Here is a 25,747-nt window from a genome sequence, read left to right as displayed (position 1 = left end):
TGGAGGAAAAAAAGAGGCATAAATTAAGTGCAGCCAACATTAATGCCAAAGACACATGTCTAGGAGTACTATTATGGCTGCCTAGCAACTACAAAGAGTGAAGGGGAAGGCAGAGTGGGCATGCCAGGGAGGAAAAAGAGAAACAGAGATTATGAAGAGAGGAGTCAGGCTTCAGGTCAGGTGACGGGTCCAAACCATGAAGTGGTGACTTGCAAAAGTAAACTGTCAAAAAACGGACAAAGGGTTGCGTAAAAACTCTAAGCATTTGTGTGAGTTTTTAACTTTCGGCATTCTGCTAACAAAAAGGTATGAACATTACGGGGTTGAGACATACAATTTTTAAAAATCCCCTTTAACACAGAAATACTGCTACTGCCTTCTCAGTCTGTTGCTGAATATATAACTAGCCAGATTCAAAGACCATATTTCATTTATTAGAATTCCTGCTAGGAGATAAATTCTTGCATGTTTTCTGTTGAGGAACTATCTCACGTCACCAATAAACTAAAATAACAAAGAAAAAAAAAACATTTAGTAGTTCATTTAATAAATTACCTCTACATAACATTCATAAAAAACGTCAACGCCAAAACCTAACCGCCTCCTGTTTGTATGTTATAAAATTCAAATCCCTTGAAACCAACGTTAGCATTTTGACACCAGATGATTTTTAGCTGATTGTCCTTGTACCTAATTCTGCACGGAGCGCCCATGGTGTCAGAGGTCTGAAAACCCACTTACCCCTGTCCAAGGAGGCCTTGTTTAAAATGAGGGCATCTTCAATATCATAGCCACTGTAACTCATCACGGCAACCGTTGCATTCTGTCCAGCGGGCAGTTTCTCAAATTCTATCAACTCAATGGTCTTTGTTTTAACCATGGGTTTTTGTGGGTATGCTAGCAGATACATGAGAGTATCGATTCTGTTCCGCTGGTTGTATCCAATGGTACCTTCATTGATATTGGAGAAAGCAAAATGCAACATTCTATTATGTCAAATAATTAGGTAGCCACGACTACAGAGATGGAAAAAAAAAAACACCCCACATTATTTTCACTAATTAACATGAAGAAAACCCTCAGGTTAAACATTTCAAAAGCAATACTCTGACAGTTCCTACCAACATTTAAAAGCATTTTTTTCTCGGTAATGTTAAAAGTTCTATAAAGAAGAAAAATCACACCCAAGGTATTCTAACCTAAGTAACTTCAACCTACTGGATTTATACAACTGACCCCGTTTTAGGAATTACCAGTCTTCCCTGGTTAATTTCACAGGTAAGCCAACAATTCTGTACTCAGTTCTACTATGTTGCGGACCCATTTCCAGCTGTTACGGGAAGGTAATTAGAAACCACGCCCAGTGCTGACAGGCAAGGAGCTTTTAGAGTAGGACAGATATATTCCATAAAAAAAAACAACCATTACAAAAGTTCTAAATAAAAAAGAAAGCAGGAGAAAAGGAAGGATAAGAAAGGAAGGAAGGAAAAGGAGGAAAGTGAAAGCAGAGGAGTGGATTTACTCATCTGCTTAACTTTTCATTTACGAAGTAGTGAATAAACACCTACTCTGTGCCCAACACCAGAGATAAAATGGGGAAAGGCACAGTCCTTTCCCGTAAGGAATCCAGGGTCCTGTTCAATCTGGTACAGGCTTTTAGGTCCTTAGCAATCAGGCTTTCCACCTCTTTGCACCTTGGAAGGCTGTTACCATCAACTGGAAGTGAAATCAGAATGTTACCCTTTCTCCCTTTTCCCCAAAGGGATTCACTAGGGTTCACAGACTTGCACCAAAAAAAGGGTTTCACTCTCCTGGTCCTGTAAATACAATACACTCTCCTACTCAGAGACTTTAGAATGCGGACTCATGTTTGCCCTACTACTAAACTTATGTGTGGGCTACTGAACCTCTTTAACTTCTCCCAGGCATCTCTTCTTTTCCCTTGAGTGGCTAAGAAGGTAGCCTTTAGTCTCTTTTTCTCTTGCACATGCTTCCATAGTGATACATCCTCAACACCCACACACCCCAAGATGCTTTAGTGTTGTTTGATGGAGTTAAGCTCTAAGATGAGCAGATACCCAAAGTCAGTATTTATTTCCTTCACCTCTCATATTCATGTCATGAAATCAATGGTGATTTCAATTTGGGGATGAAAATAACCTATTCAGGCAGCAAAAATGATATGGTACTCCTTGACAATTACTATTGAAAGAAAAAATGAAATCTGTAGGGTATGAACACTTAGTATAGTGGGGGGCCCACTACAGATGCTCAATAAATGTCAGTAAATGAAACTGAATTGCATTATACTTTTTATGACAGTATATGTTTGTACTTAAATCTCAGCAAATTTATCATGAACTTTTTCTTGAGTTTACACTATAATATACTGCCAATTAATTTATGTTATTTTGGTGCCAACTAATAAACTGGGCAGGACCATCTGGTAACAGATCACTTACTGTTTTAGAAATAAAATCACCGTTGCCTGGATCGTGATAAAGTTCACTGACAATAAGTTTGTCCTTCTATATGAAATCATTTAAAATTTATGTCAAGATTTTATCTCCAATTGTATACTTCACCCAGCTTGAGACAAGGGTTCAGGCAATGTTCCACCAGGCTGCCAAACACGGCTTCTGAAACCTGAGACAAGCATTATTATGCAGCAGGGAAGCATTCATGGCTGCACCTCTGAACAATGGTGAAAGAGACTGGATCCCGCTATAAATTGTGCTACCAGGCCTAGAACGCAATTCTCGGGCATCACAACTGACCTGACCACTGAATGGATGAACAACAAAATGGTTCAGCAAATGTTTGGTGCTCATGATCTCATTAGAAATTTTCTTCAAAGACTTTTTAAAGAACTCGTAGGAGTACACATGGATACAGGTTTTTAGCAGTCTTGACAGGTGTGTTGGTGAAAACATGATTTTTAAGCCATGACTTCTCTATTACAAAACTTCAAAATGCTATCACACCCCATATTTTTATAAAAATCCTGAATGACTATTTTGCCAATAAGCAGGCTTTTTTTGAGAAAATGTCATGAGGAAATTAAAAGACTAGTCTGGGTGAAGCGCGTGCTCAAACTAGGATGCCTCTTACTATTTTCAGCTTCCTTAAAAAGGGCATTGCACATACGTAATAACTAACGCGATGAGAGTATCTGTAAGCAGGGCTCTCCCTCCACTGTCCAATTTTGCTCTAACTGCAGTCTTCAGTGTTATAACTACTGACTCATTTCCTTACTACCCGGGACATGATCTTTCTTACAAAATCATATTTTCTTGATCATAACTTTCTTAAAAAGCCACAGGATGGCACAGCAAGGTATGTCCACGTAGGTTAAAAGAGTGAGGAATTTTTTTATTTTAAGGTAGGATGAAAAAAGGTTAGTAAGCATACATACAGCTTAGGGATAGCTTAGGAAATGTATACTGAAAAAAGAAGACGAAGTTTTATGCATTTAACTATTCTTTCTGTCTTCCTTTGCCCAATTTTTTTTTAATTTAATAACATTATTAAATACAATAAACTTCACCCATTTAAAGTGTACATATTGATGAGCTCTGACAGATTCCTTCCTTCATAAAACCACCACCACAATCAAGATCCAGAACATTTCTGACACTCCCAAAAGATCCCTCCCTCTGTTCCTGACCCCAGGCAACCACAGCTCTGTTTATCGTTACAGTTTGCATTTTCTAGAACTTTATATAAATGGGACCCTGCAGTATGGACTCTTGTGCCGCTTTTTTCATTCAGCATAACGCTTCTGAGATCCATCCAGGTGGTTGTATCGTAGTTCATTCTTTGCTGTTGCCGAGAACTATTGCACCACATGTTTATACGGTTTGTTTACCCATTCACCTGCTGATGGATATTTGAATTGTTTCGTTTGGGGCGCTTGTGAATAAAGCTGCTATGAACATTCACTCATAAGACTGTGTGTGTTCACTTCTCTTGGGTAAATACACAGGATTGGAATTTCTGGGTGGTTTGGTAAGGGTACAGTTGACCTAAAAAACTGCTTAAGAATTTTCCAAAGTAGTATACCTTTTACGTTTGTGCCAGCAGTGAATGTGCTTTTTAGCTGCTCCATCTCCTCACTGACAGTATGTCCACCTTTTCCATTTTAGTTGTTCTATCGAGCAGGTGGTGGTATCTCAGTTTTAATTTACATTTACCTGACTAGTAACATTGAACAGAGTTTCTTGAGCTTACTGGTCATTCTTATTACTCTTTGTGAAGTGTCTGGTTTTGATTTTTGCCGTCTTTAAACAGAGTAGTCTTATCATGGAAGAGTTCTTTATATGTACCAGACTCAAATCCTTTATCAGATGTATATATTGCCAATACTTGCTCCCATTCTGTGGATTAAGGTCTTTCATATTCTTAATAGTGTCTTTCGAAGGGTATAAGTTTAATTTTGAGAAAGTCTAAATTATTAATTTTTTTTTTCCTTTTTCATAGCCTGTGCTTTTTGAGTCCTAAGAAATCTTACTTAGGTCACTCAAGGTCATGACGACTTTTGCCTATGTTTCTTTCTACACATTTTATGGGTTTAGCTCTTACATTCTGAGTATGATTCATTTAGTGTTAGTTTTTTGTATGGTTATGAGGTAGGAGTTGATGCTCATTTCTATACAGATACACATATATACATTTTATTTTGTTGAAGAGATTTTCCTTTCCCCTGGAAATGTCCTGACACACTCATTGAAAATTTAATGCCCACAGAAATGTGGGTCTCTTTCTGGATTCCTGATTCTGTTCCACTGATCTACATATCTACCCTTATGTCAGTATCATACTGTCTTCGTTACAGTCTTTATAGTAAATCTTAAAATCAAGTTGTATTAAGCTTTCCAACTTAGTTCTTTTCAAAAATATGCACCTGATTTCTTAACAACTTTAATGTGCCCAGAGATGATTAATTTGTTGTTGAAACATTAAGTACTTTACTGAACCTATTGAACTAACACTCTGCTAGGCACCAAGGACACAGTAATAAATAACACAGACCTAGTCCTGTCCTCAAAGTGCTTATATTCTACAGTCTAGCAGGGAAGGCACGCGATTTTTAGCTGCTCCACATCCTCACTGACACTTAGTAGGTCTTCCACAGTGAGAGAGAAAAAGTGAGGAAAAAAGTTAGTTTCCATTGAGAAGAATTTTAAGTTTTATAGATAGTCACATTATGCCTTGCACAGAAGACAGAATGTAACCTTTTTTAAGTTACTCAACCAAAGTGGGATTCCATCTCCTTGTTAGAAACAAAAAAGGTACGTATTCTAGGACAGGGTTATTGTGATGATTAAAAGAAATGTGTATAAATCATTTGAGCAGTCAATAAGTGGCAACATTAACAATACTATTAACGACTGTTAGTAGTAACAAACATACACCCCTTGGCCCTGCACTATATATAACTCATTCTGCCCCCAGTTCAAACCCTACATACTGAACTACAGTGTAATTTTATCTCCATAAATATTCATTATTAACTTTCTAGTCTCAGGAAATGTCATATCATCTTACATCTGAAATAGCTACAATGATTTTAAATTTTTTTTTTTGAACCAACAGTGAAATTCTAAAATATAATTGCCAGGGATAATTTGGCCAACACATCTTTTCATTTTGTATCTACCAAAAGGATAAAGAATAAATCTTCTAAAAAAAAAATTCAAACAAAGTTGAATGAAATGGAAGATGTAGAATGAAACAAAATTTTATGAGGATCTTTGTATATTATGTGTTTTTAAGATCTCAAAATCTTCTAGGCTATTTCCAGAACATCCCATCCTATTATAAAGTAGGGAATACAACAGAAGGAACTACCTGCTTTGGAACAGAATCTATTGAAAACAAAAACAGGAACAGAAGCTGTATTAGCTCCTGAGCTTAAAAAAACAAAGTCCCAGCAATTTGGAGGTGAAGGCGGGTTGGGAAGAGGCCGTGGCTAGGGGAGGTATGTGATACATATTCATTAACTGAGCTGATAGTGACTGAAAGATCCTTTTAACCAGGAGAAAGTGTTCCACTAGAGGACTGCCAACTAATAAAATGGACAGGATATGAAAGCATGACTCATGCGGACTTGGCGTCTGGTGCCAGGGAGCACATACAATGCAGCTCCAATACACAGCTTTTACTCGCAGTGCTGAGTGACCTGGAGACCTAGCCATTTCCATCCACGTCTACCTGGCTTCTTGCTCTGGACCTTGTCACAACACAGCTGTACCCATCGAAGGTTAGGTGTTTCTCAGTAGCACAGTAAGACAGAACGCAGAAACCTGCACTTTATTAATCAGATTTAAGAAACACCTCTGCTGGTGTTTCATGTTTACTAAAGTGCGCTCTCTCTTATGAAAGGTGAGGCTCTCAGTCTCTGCGCTTTGCGCTCATCTTGGTCTCCTTTGTAGGGATAGAAAAACGACTTTCTCTCATTTCGTCACTCTTGACCGGGGGCGGACGGTGGGTTGTGAAAAGTAGAGAGCAAATCTTCCAGGCTGGCAAGAATGTGTAGTGCTTTAATTCTGGGCTACTGTCTTCCACTTTCCAAATGGACTAATGGATGAACAGCAACTAAAATATTACTTCTGGCCATTCATACAGAATCTCTGAGAGGTAAATAGTCTTCAGCAATGGCTCATACTTAAAATGGGATAGCGTGCCTTTTAGTTACCAGCTGCCAAGACTGCAAGGAATTAAAATGACTCAGAGAAGTCCAACTCAAAGTGCTAGGTCTGCTTTACAGACCTGGGTTTCTGCTGTGGGTTTTCTCCCTCTGCCGGCCTTGTTCCTTTTGTGATTTTTCATACAGACCTCGCTCGGTACTTCTGCGGCTATTTGAGTGTCCAAAGAGAAACGTGGTCATGTAATGTGCCAACTTTGAATGTACTTTTATCTCGATGCTTTTCTTTCCAGTCAGGTGTTTTATAATAACAAACAGTAACAAAGCCTTTTTTTTATTACTTAAGATATTCAGTGGCTTTTGTCTTCCTAGCGTCAGCAGTAACGTCAGAGGATTGTATCCAAGGAGCTAAATGTGCAGGACCCAGGGTCAGAGCAGCTGAATACACCAACCTCAGAAAACACAGACAATGAATTGCAAATGACACTCAAAACAAAACGAGAAAAAAAACCTTCACACAGAAAACTACAAAAGAACTCTACAGACACTGAATTGGCTTTCTGTACACACTGATCCTGCTTAACTGTGTGTGGTAACTAACCAAACGTTTCAGATACTCATGGTCACAAAATAAAGGCTTTTTTTTGTAGGCAGAGGAATTATAAAAATAAAAATATTATTTCTTTCCTTCAAGTCACTTATTTAAAAAAAAAAAAAAAGAAGATTCACCAAGTGGAGATAGATTCGTAGCCCTTTCTGTTTTAATCTTCAAACACAACCAAAGAGTAGCATTAGCGATGAAGTGATTAGTCTTCCGTTAATTCTGCTGAAGGTTCTACACAAAAGGTATATTGTTTCAGCCAGGATTCACATCATGAAACAAAATGGTTTGGTAAACCCAATAGAAGTGATAGTCCTTTCATGACACATAGGATTCAGTACTGTATATTTCAACTTGTTAGCAAGTCACAAGCACACGCGGGAAATCAGCCCACACTGCTGCTGAGGATGAATGGGAAAGGGGAAATTGATGAGCCACTGTTTAGATTTTCCCACTGGGAATTATTCTGAACTGTCCAGGCATTACATCATTCAGGTAAATGGTTGCAGGACATGTTTTGCCAACCAAGAGGGCAATATAAAAACTCGAAAAGAAATTGTCAAGCTATGGTCAATTACAGCTGATTGCTGGTAACGGAGAAGCTAAATGCATTCTGGATGTTACCCAAAGGCAATTCAAAAACCTTTTGGTTTCTTCATGAAGCTCCCTGTAGCATACTTTAAACCAGAAATGACAAGTCATACTGATATCATAGACATATATAAAAATAAGTTAAACTTACTAGGACTTAAATGATTTTTAAAAACATTTCAAAAAAAGTTTATAAGTAAAACTTTTTTTTGGGGGGGGGGGGTTGGTATCCTCTCTGTATCACCTTCCAGATAAAACCCAAACTCCTTAATCTATGGCACCTCTCCAGTACACACTATTCCTATATTATGTTAAACAGCCAGACCAAAGCACCAAGATCCCCATGCAATGCTTACTTCTATTTCCACGCCTGTGAAAAATACTCAGGGACTTTCAAGACTCAGTTCAGTTCTATTCTTCAGAAACAACCTACTCTAACCTCAAGTGACCTCTCTGCTCTCCTTCCCTAAGATTCTAGCTGTCGGTCCACGACAGCATTTATCAAACACATTCCAGTTACGGTTGTACTTGTTGGGCTCTCCCACTAGACTGTGAACTCCTTGAGGACAGGGCTCTTTCTCTTCCCTCCATTTTCAGGGGCCAGCCCACCATCTGGTCTATCCGAGATGCTCAGCAAGTGCTAGGGATGGATAAAAGCTAAAAGAGAAGGAAGGAAGGAAAAGGAATTCGGAAACTGGTTGACATGTTTCAGAAGCTACAGGAGCAAATGCAAGGATGTGATGTGTTCAATGACTGTCACCCAGACCATTACGATCACCTTCTAATACACACTGTGCATCTGCAGCTCTATTCCTTTTCCCGCTCTTCCCTCAAACTTGTGTTTTTCTGCGCTTTCTTCCATTTCTCCTGGTTCACAATTTACACTTTATAGAGCTTTTCTCTTTCTATTTACCCCCTCATCATTCTGTGACATTTATTATATATCCCCTTGTTTGGTCAAAGAAATAAGTTCAGAGAGGTTTCCTCTATTTTTGTTGACACTGTAGACATGTCAGGGGCACCCGCAAGCCCTCTGAGGTTAGTAACACTCAGGTACCAGCAATGCGTGACTTAGCCAAACATTCAATACTAGTGAAGTAAGAATAAAGATTGAAGTCTTTTATCCAAGAATTTAGAACCAAGTTCAAGAAGGAAATCTTACCCATGGCTTGTTTTCCCATGGCACACTGATACGTGTTTCTTGGGGACTGGTTATGATGAGGGTATGGGATGAGGCCAGCACAAACACCAAGAAGAGTGAAGGGCTCAATCTCCAAGTGGGTGGTATCTCTGTCAAGTCAATTAAGAACAGACATCTTAGACACCAAGGACCAGAATAAATCCCTCTTAAAGGTAGTAAAAAAATATTACAACCAAGGTCCCCAAAGGATGTAAATAAAATATACATTTTTATATAAATTTATATAAAAATTTATATAAAGTATATGTAATTTATATAAAACCTCAAGAACAATAAAACTTGATGCTAGTAAAACTGATAAAAAGACATACTTAAATAAAATATAGTAAAACAAATTGTTTCCTTCAGTGATAGAAACTTATTACTTATAGAAATACAAGAGAAGGGATAGTATAGAATGCCCAGGTAAAAAAATAAAACATTATTACATACTAACAACAATAACTAATACTTGTAAAGAAATTACTGGGCTATATCCAAATGCAGTACTGATGGATGAGTGGGCTGCCTTTTCCTCACTTTTCCAACTTGTATCAATGACAAAGTTGCATTACCATTTTAGAGAAGAATATATCCCATTTAAGAATAGTTACCATAGACCTAAGGGGACCAATACCATAGCCACCAGCTAAATGCGGCTGTTCAGCACTCTTCACTTAGATTAGCATGCTTGAGGAACTGCATTTTTAATTTTACTTAATTACATTTTAAAACTCAAATAACTCAGTTGTTATTCAAAACCTTTATGTTTGTCACAACTTACACTTGTGAATTTACTTTTTCAACTGTAAATGTTATGATCAGATCAGGTATTTCCAGTAAACATTTAGCCTCCAAACTGAGATGTGCTTTGAAGCCGTATAGGGGGAAAAAAAACTCAATATTTTTATATTGATTGCATAAAGACATGACAATATTTTAGATAGAGTGGGTTAAATAAAATTATTAAGATTAACTTCATCTGGTTCTTTTTTCTTTTTTCAGTTGGCTACTGGGAAACTTATGCATGGTATTTTTCTTGGACTGCTCAGCTATAGGAACTGGATATAAAGTAAGACTTTATCTAGTAGGTGTTAGAATCTTGGCTGCTTTTTTTTTTTTTTTCTTGGCTGCTTTTGTAATATATTTTTGTAAAAATCCCTGTTTTGGCTAACTGATACAGTAACTCAGGTATTTTAAAGGGAAAGGGAAGCCAGACTGTTTCTGGATCTTGCTGGAAGTAACAGACATTACATGCAGGGTCTGTGGACTCTGTTGACCCTTTATTCCTTCCTCAAGTACTTGTGAGGCAGAGCTCCAGTAATTTCAATGGTTTACAGTACCCGTGAAGACAAGTGATTTCCAAGATAACCCAACCCATCGAGGAAAATTAGTTGCAATACACATGGCAAAAGATCTCCCACTAATCCATTGGGCTTTTTTTTTTTCTTTTCAATACACACGTGAATTATGTCCCTAGTTTGGTTAAAGAGGATGCTTTCCATGCAGCTCTTGGTTTGAAGAACATAGTTTTGACCTCATGACCTAGCAGAACCCCAACTCTCTCAGACATGTTAAGTCTTTGTCAGCAGAGAGGGAAAGGGCCCTAGGTTTTTTTTTTTAAGAGAAACAGCTTATGGTGACATTTTATGTCCTAGAGTAAAACAGATTTTTAAATGTACTGTTTTGTTTAAATATTGGCCAATTTGACAATATAGGCCAATTTCCCCATGTAAATAAAAACTACTTTTCAGATGTACAGATTGAAGCAAGCTGAAAAATGAAGAAAGTACAGACCTAAGTTTCTTCTTTTTTTGTAACAAAAATATATAGAAGATCATGTTATCTAATAATTATTCAAAGTCTAAATGCTCTGGATTTTGATTTTTATGAAACAAAAAGGGATACTATTATTCAAAATTATAACCACCATAATCTTTTGTCCTGCAGGAAATAGAAGACTTTCTATTCAATGTGTATAAGGACCTTAAATTTAGCTCAAATTAAGACTCAGTAACCTGCTGTTTGCAACAGTGGAAAAATTGGAAAACACCCTAAATATTCATCAACAGGTTAAATCAACTATGTGTAGTCAGACAATGTAATATAAAGAAATTAAAGTAATATATTTATATAAACATACAAGCATACACTAATATAGAAAAGTGCCTAGAATGATAAAGTTGATAATGATGCTAAGTTTAAAAATGAAGATAATTTAAATATGTTGCCTTGAGATCACGTATGTATGTTTGTATTCACTTAGAAAAAAATCTAAAAGAGTATACATTAAACAACTGGCAATGATTGTATCTGGAGGCTGGAGTTTGGTGGGATAGGGAAAGAAGGGGATTAATTCTTTCTACTTCATACATGTCTACGCTGAAAAAAAATGTCACAAGTATGAATCACAGAATACCAAATTTTTCCTATCTTTAAAATAAGCTGAATTGATATATGGGTCAGCTTGGTGACTGGGTGCTACTGATACTAACTAATGGTTGCATTCCTATATTACAGTGAACAAGACAGAGAAAAATCTCTGCTTTTGTGAAGCTTCTAGTGGAGAAATAATACACAGATAAATCAATAAAAGAGACATTTTACAGATTTTATTGTAAGGTAATAAGCCCTAGAAAAATAAAGCAGTGAAGAGGGGTGCCCAGAGGAGGGTTATCTATTCTTTTTTTTTTTTTTTTAAAGATTTTATTTATTTATTTGACAGAGAGAGACACAGCAAGAGAGGGAACACAAGCAGGGGGAGTGGGAGAGGGAGAAGTAGGCTTCCCGTGGAGCAGGGAGCCCGATGCAGGGCTCGATCCCAGGACCCTGGAATCATGACCTGAGCCGAATGCAGACGCTTAACGACTGAGCCACCCAGGCGCCCCAAGAGGAGGGGTATCTATTCTAAATGGGGTCGTCAGGAAGAGGCACTGAGAAGGTGACAACTGAGGAAGACCTGGAAGAGGTGAAGGAGTGGGTGATGATGGAGGTGAGTGTCCCAGGCAAGCGAACAGCCAGTGCAAAGGAGGTGAGTGTCCCAAGCGAGTGAACAGCCAGTGCAAAGGAGGGGAGTGTCCCAGGTGAGCGAAAAGCCAGGGCAAAGGTGCTGAGGCAGAAGCAGGCCTGAGACGTGAGGAAGAGGCCAGTGTGGTTAAGGAGAGTGAGGGAGGAGAGGAGGATGATGCTGCAGGCACCAGGAGGGGTGGGCGGATCGTGCAGGACCTTCAGGCCTCTGTAAGGACTTCCAGGGGAGAGGGAAAGCCCCTGGGGGTTTGAGAAGAGAAGGGAAAAGACCACTTTCACCTATGAAGAATAGACTGTACAGGAACAAGGGCAAAAGAGTCAGGAACCTTTTGCAAGTCCCCAGGCAAGCTATGGCAGCAGCCTGGACTAGGGTGGTAGGTGGAGGTAGGGAAAGAGATCAGACCCCAGGTATACCCTGAGGGTCTACATGATAGGCTAAGGGACCAGCTGTGGGTGTACAGGAGGAGAGGCGTCAAATCGGAGACAGGTTTCTGGCTGAGAAACAAGAAGGATGGATTGCTATTCACAGGGTTACTACTTAAGTGGTCACCTTTGTATTCACTCAATCTTCAAATGAGGAGTATAAAAATAGCACTTTGAGAGAGTCCCACCTTTAAGGAATAAAGATTTTGACTGAAAAGCATTGTTTACTAAATTATAATAAGACAGCAATGAAGCAGTACATTTCATCTGGTAGCAGGAAACAGAAAAGTGCTTTCTTGATTCAAGACCTAAATAGTTATCAGATGGTAGTATTCAGCTCCTTAATTATTTCACAATAAAAGTACAAAAATTCCAATTTCAGGTAAGCAGTACCACCAGCCACACGCATCAGACAGAAAGTTATATAAATGTCTTCTAATGCTTCTAAAAATATTACTATTCTTGAAACATCGTGAGCATATTACCATTTCTTATTTATATTGCATGTAAGTTCAGAGACATCCTTATAACATAGAATATATGGAATTCCTATATCAATAAGAATTCAGATGTCCTCTCTAGAAGAGAGAAATACATCTTTACATAGTCTGATCCATTTGTTCAATTTTGACAGTAATCAAATATGAGAACCAGAGAAGCAATTCCTTTCAAAAAATATACACTAAGTGTAACATGAATAGAAAAGATAATGAAGTCTAAATATTGTTAGTAGTTTTGTGATAATCCTACACTGGGATAAATGATGGGTTATGTTTATTATAGGACAGTATACTTCTAACAGCTCCTACTAAGAGGCAACACAACAGAAGAGATGATATGAAAAGGTGATTTAATCAGAACAGGTTTTAATCATGGTTGTTATGGATCCTACTTACTTATTAATTGTATGTTCATAGAGTGCGATGTTGCAGTCATTTTCTTCATTCACATCTAAATATTCAACCAGACTCTCATGTAAGAAATCTTCAAAATTCCTGGGAAAATATTGGTGAAATGTACATTACTAATAAGCATTTTACTGCAGTGTTTTACATGTGATAATGGAGGATACTGGCTTTCATTTGCACCCAAAGAACTTTTCTCCCCACAAAGTATCAATACATTGGGATGCTTGAAACATGTTATTCTTGGATCACAGAGTGATCGCAAATCACTGAAATAAAAACATCTATGATACTCGTCAACCTGGTCCCCCTCTCTTCTTTGGAGAGAGAGAGAGAGAAAGTGTGAGCCGGGGCGGGGTCGGGAGGGGCAGAGGGAGAGAGAGAATCTTAAGTAGGCTCTATGCCCAGCACAGAGCCCAGTGCAGGGCTTGATCTCATAACCCTGAGATCATGACCCAAGCAGAAATCAAGAGTCGGATGCTTAACTGGCACCCGAATCTGGTCCCCACTTCTGAAAGTATCTTCTAAGACTTTTAAGAGCCCCTATGATGAGAGGCCCAGTGTCCACATCAACATATCCCTTTGTTACTTCACAGTGCACTCATTTACACCAACACTCTGTGATCCGCATGATACAAACCGGTAAGTATTTTACAAAGTCTGGGCAAGTTCACATAGAGAGGAGAGTCTGACACACTGGGTAGGGAGGAATTAAGGGACTAAAAATGAAAATACACTTTTCTTAAAAGCTCAGATCAAATAATGTCATTGCTGATTAAATCCTACATATGGCTCTCAAAGGAGACCGAGAAGTTTTGCTTTTGGCCACTTACCTGTATCCCTGAGCCAGCTCTTCCATATGCTTGTTTGTGACTGCAGGCTTCTGTTTCTTAACAATTATGTAGGGTCTGAAATAAAAAAACAATAACAAATTCACAGCAGTTCAGAAGAAGAAGTCAGCAAGTAAGTTTACCATAGTGAAGTGAGGGAAGCTGGGATGTGATCAAACCAATTCCTGGACTGCCTGAGGACCTCAGGTATTCTCTGCACGTGTGAGCGCGGAGGGGCCTAGCTGCTCTCTCACATACACATTCACAGGCACGCACACACCAGTGCACGCGTGTATGTGCCCACATGCACATGTATGCACACACACGTATCCAAGTGTCTTAGGAAACACCTGGTTTTTTTTTTTAAGATTTTATTTATTTATTTGACATAGAGAGAGAGAGACAGCGAGAGAGGGAACACAAGCAGGGGGAGTGGGAGAGGGAGAAGCAGGCTTCCCGCGGAGCAGGGAGCCCGATGCGGGGCTCGATCCCAGGACCCTGGAATCATGACCTGAGCCGAAGGCAGACGCTTAACGACTGAGCCACCCAGGTGCCCCAGGAAATACCTGGTTTTAAATGGAAAGGCCACACAAAAATGATACTCGGTAAGATCTAGAAACAAAATCTTTACTGTCTTATTTTTTAAAACGGATGTTGTAAATGCATCATGCCAAAGGCGTTTCATAGGATTTCACATAGGAATACGTGGTCTACGACCCAGGAAGCCAGCAGGCAGAGAACGGTTCCTGAGGAGAACAATGGCGTCCTGCAGTGAAGGTCTGATGGACATCCGCTGTTTAGAGTGGCTTCTTTTTGGACAGACATGACTAGGCTATGCTGGCAGGTTACCTAAAGCTACACATTTCCAGAGAATAAAGCTTTTTTACATTGTGATTTTGAGCGAGCTAATGGGTGTGAGGTAGAGAGAGCTTTTGGTCTCCCCACTCTGGTAGATTAACCTGTAACTGTCAGCGGTGATCCGCCACTAAGGGCCTCGCCACCACGAGGAAACACCGACACAAAGGATGGCATGCAGCCCCGAAACGTCAAGGGCTGTTGCTATTTGGATAAGCAGCTCTTAGAGAGAGGAGCGAGCAACCACCAGACACTTGTGCGCTCTACCCTCAAGTCCAAATAACTATTTGAGGACTAATGAGCACTTTTAAACAGTTAAGAAGAAGAGCTGCACAATTACAAAAGGGGAACACAAGTTGCTGAAAAATGAACTGAGTGAACTTTTCGTGGAAATCCACATTACCTCGAAATCCTGGCTTCTTCTGGGGAGGGAGGCAGAGAGCACTGCTACCTCGTTCAAGGGCCAAGAGACTCACAAACGAGGACAAGGACAGACGCAGGAGAGGGGGCAGTCACACTCAGCTACCTCACTCCCCCTCTACTTACTCAATAAACTACCTGTTCGTCCTGTTGGATCTATGTCAGGCCATTACAAAACGACTTCTAAAAAAGAATTCACTTCTTTTAGACTATTCCATAATATACTGAATGTAATGAAAGAGAAAAATCCCCAAAAAGAGTAACCTAAGAAAATGTTACTGTTTTCCCCGCCCCTGACTGATTATGTTAACAGCTATAAATAAGCACCTAATATGTGCCGGGCACCTACAAGGCACTTTCCACACCTTCTAACAGTTAGTTCTCAGGACAACCCTATGGAGGTATTGTTATCATTCACATTTTTTTCAGCCATGGAAAGTAATAAAGTCAGAGCCACACTAGTCAGTGAGTGGCAAGGCAGGGATCAAACAGAGGTACGTCATCACCTAGAGTTCCTCGGCTATAAAGAACAGAAACCAATTCTGGTTAATTTAAGCAAAAGTGGAATTTACTAATAAAAAATTTAAAAAAAAATTTTTTTAAAGGAATTTACCAAAAGCGTAAGAATTTACTAGAAGGATAAGAATCCATAAACAACAAAAACAACAAAAAAGGTAAAATGCCCAGCCTCACAAAGGATCCCAAGGATCCAGAAGAGGAGGAGTAACGGGCAGTCTCTTGCATGTGTTGCTGTCAGGATGAATCAGTTCCAACCACTTCTTCCTTGAGTTATTCTGTTTGGGATTCAAATTCTCTGAGGAGAGAATGTGACTGGCCTAGCTAGGGTCATGGGTCTGACCTTTGGCTGAGCAGGAGAGGGCACCTGACTGTCCCAAGAAGACTGCCAGTGGGGAGGGGCAGCTCCCAAAGGAAAGTGAGGAGGCTAACTGGAAGGAGAAGCTGGATGCTGGACAGACAAGCGCAGTCCGCCCTCAGCTCTGACAGACTTCCAAGCCCCAGCTCCTCCCACCACTCCAACCATTGCTAAGCTCACCAACTTGGGCCCTAGCCCTATCTGAGGCCCACAAAGAACGGCCACAGTAAAACCACAGAGGCTTACGAAAGGTAAGGTACCGTCCTCAGCTGATACCCCTGGATGTCCCCCAAGGACGAGATACCCTGTCATATTCATCTCTGTGCCCCCACCTGTAGGCCGGTACCTGCGCACAGTAAGACCTTAAGATGTGCTGAATGACTAGAAGGGGCCTATCCACTGGGTCTACTGCGACTCGCTCATGCCTCCGTGTTTTTTATTCTTGCCATCCCCAGCCTCTTTCCTTTCCTCCTTCATCCAGGTAACATGATCCCACTCATCCTTTAAAGTTCAGCTCATAGCAACAGAATACAGTGGGTAAGATCATGATTGTTAGAGTCAAATGAACTGTAAGGACTGTCAAGTAAAGAACAGACCCGGGGTGCCTGGGTGGCTCAGTTGGTTAAGCAGCTACCTTCAGCTCAGGTCATGATCCCGGGGTCCTGGGATCGAGCCCCGCGTTGGACTCCCTGCTCAGCGGGAAGCCTGCTTCTCCCTTTCCCTCTGCCTGCCACTCTGCCTACTTGTGCTCTCTATCTCTCTGTCAAATAAATAAATAAAAAATATCTTAAAAAAAAAAAAAAAGAACAGACCCCACCACTATCTAGCCTTGGGTAAGTTATTCACGTCTCGTTCCTCATTTGTTAAACGAAAATAGTAATCCTCCCTTACACAGCTGAATGTAGTTAAAGCCTTACACGTGGTATATCGACTGAAATAATAAAGAACGTCTAGCAAGCATTATTACGAGCATGGTCGGCTGTTACTAGTAATTATTTCTGCCTCTGCCCATGGACTGAGCTCTCTGAGGGCAGAGACTGATTCCCATTCAACTTTGAATCCTCAGCACCCAGATGCATATCCATGAGGTGTCTGCTAACTGAATTGAACTTCTCTCAACAACGAAAGAGGTGGAAGTGGAATCAAAGACAAAAACAAGCATATTTCTTTCAGAAGTAAACCTAAGAACTCTCTTCAGCAACTTGTACCTGCACAGCCTTCCTCCATCAGAGGAAATATAGACACATCGATCTGTGAGATTTGTTGAGATGGAAACGAACTCATTGATATATCCTGCTCTTCGCATCAGGCGAAACGTATTCACCAGCTTCCTGTGGTCTCGAATGACACCCAGGATGTTACCTGAGCAGAGAGAAGGACATGTATAAGAGCAACAAAGAATGGATCGCTTCGACTGAAAATACCCACGCAATAAAGCTGAGCAGCAGCCCCGAGTCGTCCTCTGAAAGCTCTGTTACTCGGCAGGGCAGCCAGGCCACGGGCTGCAGGAAAGAAACACAGGAGAGTGGCCATGGCACCCGACGACCTGAGTCTACGGGCAGTCCTACCACATGCTGGGCGGAGTCGCAAAAACTAGCCTCACGTTCCTCACCGGTCAGCACAATGCTGGGGGCAGAAACTCAGGGTCCAGATCCCCCAGGTTCGAACACTGGCTCAATCACTTCCACAGGGCTGATGGGAGGATGAAAGGAGTTGACCCTCCACAGTGCCCAGTAACAGCTACTCTTCAACTGCTCTTCGTGTCATCGTCATCTGAGAAATGAGGAAGACGGACTTTGGGCCCCAGGGTCAGCGTGAGGGCTCAGAGGGGTCCCGGGTGACAGTGCAGAGTAAGAGCTCTGTCAGCGCTAGCCGCTGGGATACACTGAAGGAGGTGGCCAGGGAACAGCCCTGTTTTGCTGCTCAGCGGCCCGTGCAGGGAAGGACTTAGGCCCCCAGAGCGGGAGGAAAGGGGAGAAGAGCACGGGAGCTAAGTGGTCAGGACGAGCACCTAGAGGACACGCGAGGGCACAGGCGCCCAGACCACCAAACCCCAAGTACAAAGGCTGAGGCACACTTGCTGCCGAGGCTCCGGAGGACTCTGAAGGGGGCGAAAGAAGCAACTGAAGCATGAGTGGAAAGAGAGGGACCTCTTGCTACAGCCTGCTGACAACCCCTCACCGAGTGGCTGAATATAAGTCAACTGGCTGTCAGGGCTGATCTGACTGTTTTTGCAGAATGTCTCACATATTTAGCTTGAACTTAACGATACCGCATTGAGCCTTTTCCGCTGTGGATCAGCTGGAGCTGTGAAAGGGCAGAAGGCAGCCAGTCTCTGCAATGCGACCTTGGGCTCTGACAGTGGGATCCTCTCAGACCCTGAGGACCTGGCCAGTGGGATAACGGTTTCTGTCACCATTTTTCTACCTTTAACTTAAGGCCCGCTGGGCCCAGAATTGAAGTTTATTTGTCCTTAAACACCTGGATGATAATGGCTCCCCTCTACCTTCCCACCCAAAGACTGATCAGGCTCCACAGGTCTCCATAACACACTCACCATTGAGAAAGACGAGAAACACATTTGGATAAGAGAGCTCTTCTCCACATAATAAATTCACATCTTCTACCCCCAGATTACTGGCTAATTTAACAATGGGTCCGTCTTCCATGTCAGTTGTGATGTGTGTCATAAGGGCCAAGTTTTTCACCAAACCACAAGCCTAAAAGACAAAAGATACTCATTTCTAAGAACGGCCATTAGTACAAAGTACGGGGTTTGTATCTGAAAAAAGCTCACTGCTTTGTTGGCGGCAACGTAAAACAGTACAGCCTTGTAGGGGACACTCTGGAGATTCATACAAGAGACTTAAAAATGTATACACAGAGGAATTTATCCTAAGGTAATAAACAAGGATTTAAACATAGATTTCACCATAGAAATGCTCAGCAAAGTACTATTTGAAATGGCAAATGAGAACGGCATGAATGCTCCCTCAAAAAAGAAATTGATTACATAAGCTGTTACTCCCGACAACGGAACGCCATGGTCATTAAGATGACACTGTATAGAAAGAGTAAAGGAAAACACTGATAGATATGGGTACCTAAAAATATTCAACTGGCCGGAAATGAGTCAACAATTAGTCAATGCCCAGTACTCTATAAAGCTTCTTGGTCAGAAAAGGCAAAGAAAAGACTGAAGAACCGCTCCGATTCAGAGACTAAGGAGATGTGGCAACTGGAAACAATGTGTAATCCTAGGCCAGAAAAGAGACACTGGTGGGGTAACTGGCAAGATTTGAATAAGATATAGATTCTATAATCTATAGATTATAATCCTGTTATCAATGTGAATTTCATAAGGTTGATAACTGAGTGACAGTCGTGTAAGATGTTCATATTTGGGGAATCTAGGTGAGGGACTATGGAAATTCTTTTTACTATTTTTGCAACTTTTGTGTACATCTGAAATGACTTCAAAGTGAAAAAGAAAATATTTTTTAAATTTTTATGCAACCAAAAAACAATCTAAGACAAAACAAGAACAAGGATTTAACACAGCAAGTAGAAAACAAAACACCTGAGACACGTAACGTGTAAGGATTGTATCTTTGATTCTTTGAAACCATCTGCTGTGGTGATGCACAAAATAGGTACTTCACGGAGGTTAGCTGAAACAAACTCTGGGAAATTCAGTGTTCCAAAGCCCAAGGGGTATAAGTTATGCAAATTTGACAAGCTGCATAATTCTAGTGTGAACTTCCATATGGTTTAAGATAAATTAGGAGAAGAATGATAATTTTCTAAAAATCTTAACTCTGTATGTACTTCTATTTTCACCTCCCCCGAGTCATAACAAATTCCCACACTCTGGAACTTACATCTTTCACATGTCATAACAAACGTACTGCTTCATTCAGCAGAGATCTGTGGGGCCTCTACTGTGAACAAGGCTCTGTGCTAGGAGCTTGCGACAGAATGGGAACCTAACGAGGTTCCTTCCTCTGGAAGTTTATAGCTAACAACAAACACCAACAACGGTCGGCATGAAGGAGAAAGGGCTGTGATGCAGAACCTCCATCAGCTGCCTGGTTTTGTGCTCCCTGTTGGCTGCCACTACAAGTCTGGGGCCCTCTAAGTACACCCAAGGAAAATAAGGAGTTGCTTAAAAGGAGATCCCGGTGAACACCATACAGTTGCTGCAGCAGTAATCTGCATATATCATCTCTTTTGGAAATACAGCCAGCATTTTGTGGGGGGAAAAAAAAAGAGAGCGATCCCCGTGAACAAAGGTGAGGAGTCTATCAATGTTCCCTCACATTCTTATGGTTGCATGGTTTGATTCTTGGGGACAGGCTAAACAAGCAAGAACACGGGGACCATATTTCTATTTAGGTGCAATACTAAATCAAAGGCCTCTGTCGGTACTGGTTTTTGAATGACACGGATGTTGTCCTGACAGGCTGCATCAATTATTTCTCTGCCAGAGAAGTGGCTGACCCAAAAAAGGATATGGCCTGGAGGAATGGGGGCAGAAGCAGAACATCAGCAATACGCACCACCTCGGACATTGCTGAGACTCCGCGGCTACCTTACCTCCCCTTCAGGAGTGTCCGAAGGACAGAGCATTCCCCACTGAGACGGCTGGAGGGAACGAGGACCACTCACTTTCCTTGTTTTTTCAAACTGAGAAGAGATTCTTGTCATCATGCCCAGTGCGGATATATAAGACAAGCGAGAGAGAACTTGAGTCACACCCTGGCGGTCCATTTTAAATCTCTTTAGAGACCAATTTCCCTGTATAACGGGGGGGGAGGGGGGGGGAAAAAAAGACATAAGACCACCCCTGATCTGCTCATATATTGCCTGAGACTTTGCAGTCACTCTGAGAGGTTCATCACAGGAACTATTTCTTTGTGAAATTAAAGCCATGATGTATATTCAGAAATCAAAATATCACAATTAAAATGAAAATTGAGCCAGGTCACTCACTGGGGTTTTCTAGCGCTTTCATGAATATCACCGTGTCTAGCAACCAGGTCAGAACGTTTTGATGTATCAACATTACCACATCACAGCGTTTACTTTCTGAAGAACTAATTATATCCTGAACAAGCCAGTTCAACCAGAGATTTCCACTGGAAGCAGTAAGCTAATTAATAGAACACTAGCAATTTCTACACACATTTTAAGGTAAAAGTAGCTCGAAGCTCAAAGAGATAATTTCATAATATGCTATTATTTGGATGTCTTCCAAAATCTGTCTTTATTAGAGGAAAATATAATAGAAAATGACCCAAAAAATGATTCCAATAGCAGGTATCAGGGATAATGAATAAACTGTAGGCTTCTTAATCAAGGTTAAAAATTGTATATATATTTATTATATGAAGAAATACTATATATTTTCTGTGGCTATCATGTCAATCTTAAAATAGATTCATAGGAAATAAATCTTGAACATTTAGTTTATCTCCTACGCACCGAGTATACTGTGTTAAATATACACATTAAATACTCTGAAAGATAATTTAAAGATGTATGTTAGGAATGGTTAAATTTTCAATTCATGGCAACATGAACAGTAGAAAACAGTATGCATATAAAAGTGAAGTAGAAAATGTCCAAAAAATTACTGATTCAATAATCTTTCTGATTCAAAAGAAAAAATTACATCTGCTAAATGGTGGGTCTTCATTTTTCTTTTGAGATTCTGATGAAAGCTATGTCTGTTCTCTTGCGAAAAGTGCACGTAGGCCCTTGAACACAAGATTTTACATCCCACTTCCAGGGAGAGGACTCACGGATCCCAGGCTAAAAACCCTAACAGGAGAAAAACTGCTTGAGTTTCGGAAGGAGATAAGTTGATCTGCTTGAATTAAAATATGGGACTCTGGGGGAGTTCCCTCACAAACTAAAGTTTAATCATTATTATTTAATATCTATCACTGCAGAAACTTGAGGTTTCCGATAACATGGAAGAGAGTTAAATATAGGAAGAAACTGTCCATTACACAGCAAAGAAACAGAGCGAACACATTTATTCCACGAGTTAACTTCTGTTGCTTTTTCAGTTAACTCCTTTTCTGCTCTGAAAGGGGGTAAGCTTGGTAAACCGACTGGTGCCCAGAGAGTAGGCGCGAGGAAGGTAAATAAATATTCTGCACAGAGCTAAAATAAGGCTGCAGCTGCTGGCAAATAGGAAGTAGGTGGGGAGTAAAGCCAAGATGTCCAACAAGAGGATCTGTTCTTGTATTCTGCGCGAGTCTTACAAAAGGGCGAGAAGAGGAACAGACAAGGAGTCTAAAACTGCTCTTCTGAGAAAACGTTATTTGTTGAAAATATGCTACTAATGGTAACACAGAATTTTAGAAGCTGATCCTCTCCCGGATGCCGACGCGCTGGGGTCCACCTGCAACAAGGTCTACTGCAGACTTTTCGAGAAAGCAGTTTTCTCCAGGAGGTAAAGCAGTGTCACTAAGGGGCAAAAGAACTACTCTAAAAAGCTATCATGACCTGAAAACCATGGGTCGGAAAGCAAGGAAAAGTCATTCTACCAGATGTGTGTTCAAGCGCCCTTTGGAGGCTTCTCTCAAATATCCGGGGATCTACTTTCACACACGTTTGGGCGACAAGAGCTGAATGTGCCTAGGACGGCACAAAGGCCCCAGGTCAGCTCCAGTTAGAGGGAGCTGTCACTGCAGGGCTGCCCGCACAGACCCACTGGCTAGTTTCTAAAGACACTCACTGCAGCAAGTCTGCCACTAATTCTTTCATTGTTAAGGGAATCAACGTGTTATTCCATACCATTCTGTTGGGGTGAAATCCCATCTGTAAAACCAATTTTATGTCTGGCATACAAAACACGACTAGACTTCATCAGATAGACCTATAGTTGTGATGCGTTAAGAAAGGGAGCCAAAACCCATCTGATAACCCTTTATGAACAGCCAGGGGCCCTGCACAGACAGCAGCTGCCCAGGCCTGAATTCATCACTCACGTGAGGAACAGCTGATAGCCCTTTGAGGAAAATAAACCTACAATGAAATGAAACATTTTGTATTGTTTTGGACAAAAGTTATCATTAATAAACCTACTTGCACTATGTCAGTTTTATTACAGAAAAAAATGGGAAGAAGTATCCATTAAAAGAATGGCTATTACCAGTTAAACAAAAAGATCTTTCCTCTACTTAAGAGGATCTGTTTTATTGCCTTATAGAACAAGGACTATAATTTGGCAATAAAGCTACATAGTAGCAAAATTCCTAGTGATTAACATTTAAACTGTACACTGTCTTTCAAAGTAGAAAATTTATGATTTGTAAACAACCTTTAAATATATTTTTTCACCTAGAGTCCCCAAGTCCTTTAAACTTCCATTCCATGGAATAGATATATAACTAAGTCACAAAACCCTAAACAAATGACTGAAGACTTACTGTAGAAATGGCATTCACCATGCCGTTGGTAATCTGGTCCTGACGCATGTGCTTCACGACATCAAACTGAGCTGCTCTTTGCTTAGGAATCACCTGGTCTGCAATCTTCTTCATTTCAGAATTAAATTTTTTGAATAAATCTTCAAAAAGTAGTGATAAAAGCTAAAAAAAAAAAATATATATATATATATGGTGAACTTTCAAAATGCATTACTAGTCTATTTAATAAACTTTAGGTGTTTATTAAACTTTTTAAAAACGATGGGGAAACTGCTTAATAATGAAGAAATATTTTAAAATTCAATTTGATAAATATGTACTTTTCTATGTGCTTATCACCATACTAGGCATTGGGAATAAGAGCAAAAAAAATGATGACACAATTTCTGCACTCAAAGACATTTAATTTAGACCAGTCACTTCCAGACTTTTAGATTTCACTGACCAATGACCTAAGTTTTAATTTTACAAATAAAGATAACTAAAACCCCAAAAAGGGTGTGGGAGAAGAATTACCGTTAAAAGAAAGTCTGACAACACCAAAGATGTGGTGTCATTTGGACCTCTCCCATATCCCTGGTAAAAATGTAAACTGGTACAACTACTTGGAGGATAGTTCGCCATTAATCTAGTCTTCCCTAAGCCCCCTCAGTTCCTCCCCTAGGTACATCCCCACAGCAGAGCTTCTCAAACTTCAGCATGCATGTTAATCACGATCAAGGATTGTTAAAACCAAATTGCTGGCCCCACCCCTACAGTTTCTAATTCAATAGGTCCAAGAATTTGCATTTCTAACGAGTTCCCAGGAGATGCCAGAGCTGCTGGTGGGGGAAGGGCACCTTGAGAATCACTGCCCTCCAGAAATGTGCATCTGTATACAGATACAAGATGTTCACAGCATTATTTGTATGAGCTAAAAACTGAAAGCCATACAAATAATATTTAGTTAGACAAATTGTGGCATACTCTGAAATGATGGAACACTATAAAGCAATGAAAATGAACAAAAATGAAATGAAGTGAACAAGATCATGGCTGGATCTTTAAAAGTGTAATACTGAGTGAAAGAAGCCACACACAAAAGAATATGTATGGTATGATTCCATTTACATAAGGCTTAAAACCAGCAAAACTGAACTCGAATTCTATGGCAAAACTCTAGCGAAAAGCAAGGACATGAATACCATAAAAATCAGGCTAAGGGGAGGATTTTGATCAGTCTGGAGCGTGTTGTGGGGGAGACTTCTACTAAAGTGTTCAAATGATTTTATTTTTCGATCTGAGTGCTATTTACAAAAGTATTTGTTTTGTAACAATTTGGTAAGCTGAAATTTATGTTTCAGGCACTTTTCTGTCTGTGTGTCATATCTTCTTATAAAAAGATTATAATACAATACCCACCAATTACTCTGACATCATATCTCATTTTTCAAAAGGACATTTTAACATCAAAAAATGGCAGAGCAAATAATCTCAGAAGAAAACCACAAAAAAGTAAATACAATTTGCTTGATAAAACTCATACCAGCCATCCTTGCTCATTCTTCTCCAGACCAGTGAAAACTGGACCACGGACTCACACCAATCCTCAGACCAGTGGTCTGGGCACGAGTCTACATAAGCAGAGAATGATGTAAAGGCAACAAAGACCAAAGTAAAGTTTGAAACAAGACAGTTCAGCCTATGCTAGAAAAAAAAAATAAAGTATTTAAGCCCTCATGCTAAGATTATTGGATGACAGTATTAATGAGTGATTTCATGAAACAGATGAACAGCAGAGGTGGAAAGAAGGCTAGGATCTGAAGGGAGTGAAGGGCTTAAGAAAGATTTGTAAATTCCACATCCAGTAGGAAGTAGAAAGCCAGAAAACAGTATCCCTTCCACTCTAATAATAAAAAAAGATAAATCAACTACAAAAATCATATATTTCTGGGTCCAGCTGAGAGGTAAGGT

The 25,747-nt window shown here is 40.2% G+C and overlaps 1 protein-coding gene across 3 annotated transcripts in view; it reads right to left on the bottom strand.

The window, feature by feature from the left end:
- POLR3B (RNA polymerase III subunit B) overlaps window positions 1-25,747 on the bottom strand; it is a 105,537-nt gene that overhangs the window by 37,240 nt on the left and 42,550 nt on the right. For 2 of the 3 annotated variants that reach the window (XM_081822347.1, XM_081822349.1), the window contains 8 exons: window positions 23,795-23,956; window positions 20,949-21,149; window positions 18,910-19,072; window positions 17,561-17,714; window positions 14,207-14,281; window positions 13,365-13,463; window positions 9,001-9,128; window positions 742-951 (listed from right to left, as the gene is read on the bottom strand). In XM_081822347.1, coding sequence (XP_081678473.1) covers window positions 742-951; window positions 9,001-9,128; window positions 13,365-13,463; window positions 14,207-14,281; window positions 17,561-17,714; window positions 18,910-19,072; window positions 20,949-21,149; window positions 23,795-23,956 — 1,192 coding nt within the window. The remainder of the gene's footprint in view (window positions 1-741; window positions 952-9,000; window positions 9,129-13,364; window positions 13,464-14,206; window positions 14,282-17,560; window positions 17,715-18,909; window positions 19,073-20,948; window positions 21,150-23,794; window positions 23,957-25,747) is intronic. The other variant, XM_081822348.1, reaches the window with a different exon arrangement.

Source organism: Leptonychotes weddellii, chromosome 5, assembly GCF_054177405.1.
Source record: "Leptonychotes weddellii isolate Sample4059 chromosome 5, ASM5417740v2, whole genome shotgun sequence".
Classification (NCBI taxonomy): Eukaryota; Metazoa; Chordata; class Mammalia; order Carnivora; family Phocidae; genus Leptonychotes; species Leptonychotes weddellii.
This window is presented reverse-complemented; position numbering and strand designations above follow the sequence as displayed.